Below are 2,465 nucleotides of genomic sequence, written 5' to 3'. Positions count from 1 at the left end.
GAACTCAGCAACAGAGTGAATCTCTGGGATCAGTTTTCCTTCAGCTTTGTAATACCTGTTGAAGATTTTTTTTAAATGGAAATTTAGAATTCAAAGCCTTATTTTACACAAATAGAGGAAAAGCTTCTGCTGAAATGGGATTCAGATATTTAGAATAAAGTGTGGTGGACTTCACTCACCTTTTGACAACATTGCTCAGGGCATACATGATGGGCTTGCTGTGTTTGTATTTGGCCATCTCAAGCATGTCATTGATCAGGAGGGCAGAAGGATTGGATATGAGTCCCATAGCAAAAACACTGGCATCAACTTCGAGGGAGGAGCTGTCAAAGGTCCTGAGGATCTGCATGATGGCGCTGCTGCACTCAGGAGTTCCGCACTGGACCAGAACCTGGTAGGTCAGGACACGGGACATTGCAAGAGCCTCAGGAATGGCGGGACTCAGGGTCTCAGCCTTCATTCCACGGACCATGGTGACGAGCTTGTGGAAGAGGTGGGCCCTCCTCTCACCCTCAGTCTCAGGCAGAGTGGCCAGTTCATTCAGGAGGTTTAGACCTGCATCTTTGTCCTGGACAGCATTCTTGTCCTCGACAGCCTCCATGTGAAGACCCTTGACAATGTCACCTATGAAACACAAGTAAATCGATGGGATGAGTTAATACTACATTTAGTGACAATTAATTAAAAATGAAAACAAAAGGCTTACTGCATTCAAAGACTCTTTCATTGTGAGGAGAAACCTGAACCAGAGTCACTTCTTGCTTTCCAACATTGGTAACTCCATATTCCCCACTGTGGAGAGGCAACACAGGGTTTAAAAGTACAGTACAGAATCCTTTGAGAATACATAAGTGACACTTTGACAAGATGTAAGAGAGCACAGAATAGAGTGCAGTTTAAGGTTTGACTTACTTGTGTGAGAAGGGAATAAGTATATGGTTCTCAGTGCAGGACCCAGAGGTCATGTGTTTCTTCTCATTGTCGAACTTGTAGTTGCAGCTCTGTGAGCTTCTGAGCAGCTGGGCAAGAGGGTAGTGCTGAAAGACAAATAATTCAGCTGCAAGATTCTTGCCTATTGATTTCATTAACACTGTGAATGCTAAAGGTACTGTTGTGGTTTGCTTTTACACTACACTTCTAAAAGATTAAATGCTGTTTAACAGAATAAGTACAATGATGTAATTTTTGTTTGAGTCAGCCAACGTGGAAATATTAGTTAAGCAGTGGTTGTTAATAGGAAAAATGTCATCTGTCAGCATTTCACACGAGACCCACCTGTGTTGCTTGGATATCTTACCATGCCAGTGATAAGTGCCAGGGGGCTGGTGTGATCTCTCATGGGGATAAACTTGTCACATTTGGAGAGATCCCTGGTGAGGCTGACGTCAGTTGCAATGTCCTCTCTAGTGTTAATGGAGTAATGCGTCTTGCAGATGCCGTGGATTGTGGGCTGGAAATGGGTGAGATATTGAAATCATCTTCAGTTGATGTGAGGACTTGTGTTTATTTTTTTGGCATACAGTAATGAGTAGGAGCTCTACCATGTTCCTATTCTTGTCTTCTTCCAGCAGAGGCACGGCCAGGGCAGAGATGATACCTCTCTTGATGTTCAGGATGGTTGTTGTCTCACCATCCTCAGGGTACAGTTTCACATCGTACACACCCTCAACCACAACCTTCAGAGGATATCTACAGGAAATGTGAGACGCTTACCATTAAGTCTTATAGCAAATGGGTTTGATTGCATGACGTGTGTTCATGCAACTCAGTGTGTCACTTAATGTAAAAGTGTTGATGTAACATACTTCTCCATTTCAACAGCAAAGGCATCAGAGCTGGGTGCAGGACCGAACACAGGGTTGCCCTCTGCGTCCATGTTGGCCACCTCACTCAGTCTACAGCCAGTGGTGCGGACAATGAAACTACAAGTCTGTGGTACTTCAATTTCAACCTGTTAAAAAATATATATTAGCTTTTCCTTGCTAGATATAGTGTAGAAAGAAAATAATGTACCTTAAATGGATTTGATAGAATGTACAGTGTAGCTGGTAAAACATGGTGGCATGTACCTTACAAGTGACCTTAGGTCCATTCCTGACATGTGAAGCACCATTGATGGCATTCAAGGACTCACCTTCATACAGGTATTCATATTTGTGGTAGGCTTTGTACCTTTGGTTTACTGATAGAGAAGATATGAATGATTTTTCATTAGATTTCAGTATGCTGCAATGACTGTGAGGAAGTCCAACAGTAGTAATTCTGTTTAATAAAAAAAGGTGAGGAAAAATACTACATGCGTTTGCTGCTAGAATCAAAGTTCAGTTTACCTAAAAATAGCCACATTATAATTAACATTTACACAACATTGTTGTGTAATTAACGTATCAAAATTCTGGAACTTACAAAAGCAGGTTGCATGCTTCTCTTGGGCATCTGTAAAGACATTCATAAGAAATGAATGT

At 41.9% G+C, this 2,465-nt stretch overlaps 1 protein-coding gene across 1 annotated transcript in view; it reads right to left on the bottom strand.

The window, feature by feature from the left end:
• The window catches only part of LOC123965981 (apolipoprotein B-100-like), a gene marked incomplete at its 3' end in the record, with an annotated part of 4,054 nt that extends 1,914 nt beyond the window's left edge, over positions 1 to 2,140 (bottom strand). The window contains exons 1-8 of the mRNA XM_046042248.1: positions 2,135 to 2,140; positions 1,806 to 1,951; positions 1,542 to 1,689; positions 1,298 to 1,450; positions 913 to 1,037; positions 707 to 792; positions 180 to 624; positions 5 to 55 (exon numbers count right to left, since the gene is read on the bottom strand). Of these exons, the coding sequence (XP_045898204.1) occupies positions 5 to 55; positions 180 to 624; positions 707 to 792; positions 913 to 1,037; positions 1,298 to 1,450; positions 1,542 to 1,689; positions 1,806 to 1,951; positions 2,135 to 2,140 (1,160 nt within the window). The remainder of the gene's footprint in view (positions 1 to 4; positions 56 to 179; positions 625 to 706; positions 793 to 912; positions 1,038 to 1,297; positions 1,451 to 1,541; positions 1,690 to 1,805; positions 1,952 to 2,134) is intronic.
• Positions 2,141 to 2,465: the final 325 nt, after the last annotated feature.

This window comes from Micropterus dolomieu, unplaced genomic scaffold, assembly GCF_021292245.1.
Source record: "Micropterus dolomieu isolate WLL.071019.BEF.003 ecotype Adirondacks unplaced genomic scaffold, ASM2129224v1 contig_12138, whole genome shotgun sequence".
NCBI lineage: Eukaryota > Metazoa > Chordata > Actinopteri > Centrarchiformes > Centrarchidae > Micropterus > Micropterus dolomieu.
This window is presented reverse-complemented; position numbering and strand designations above follow the sequence as displayed.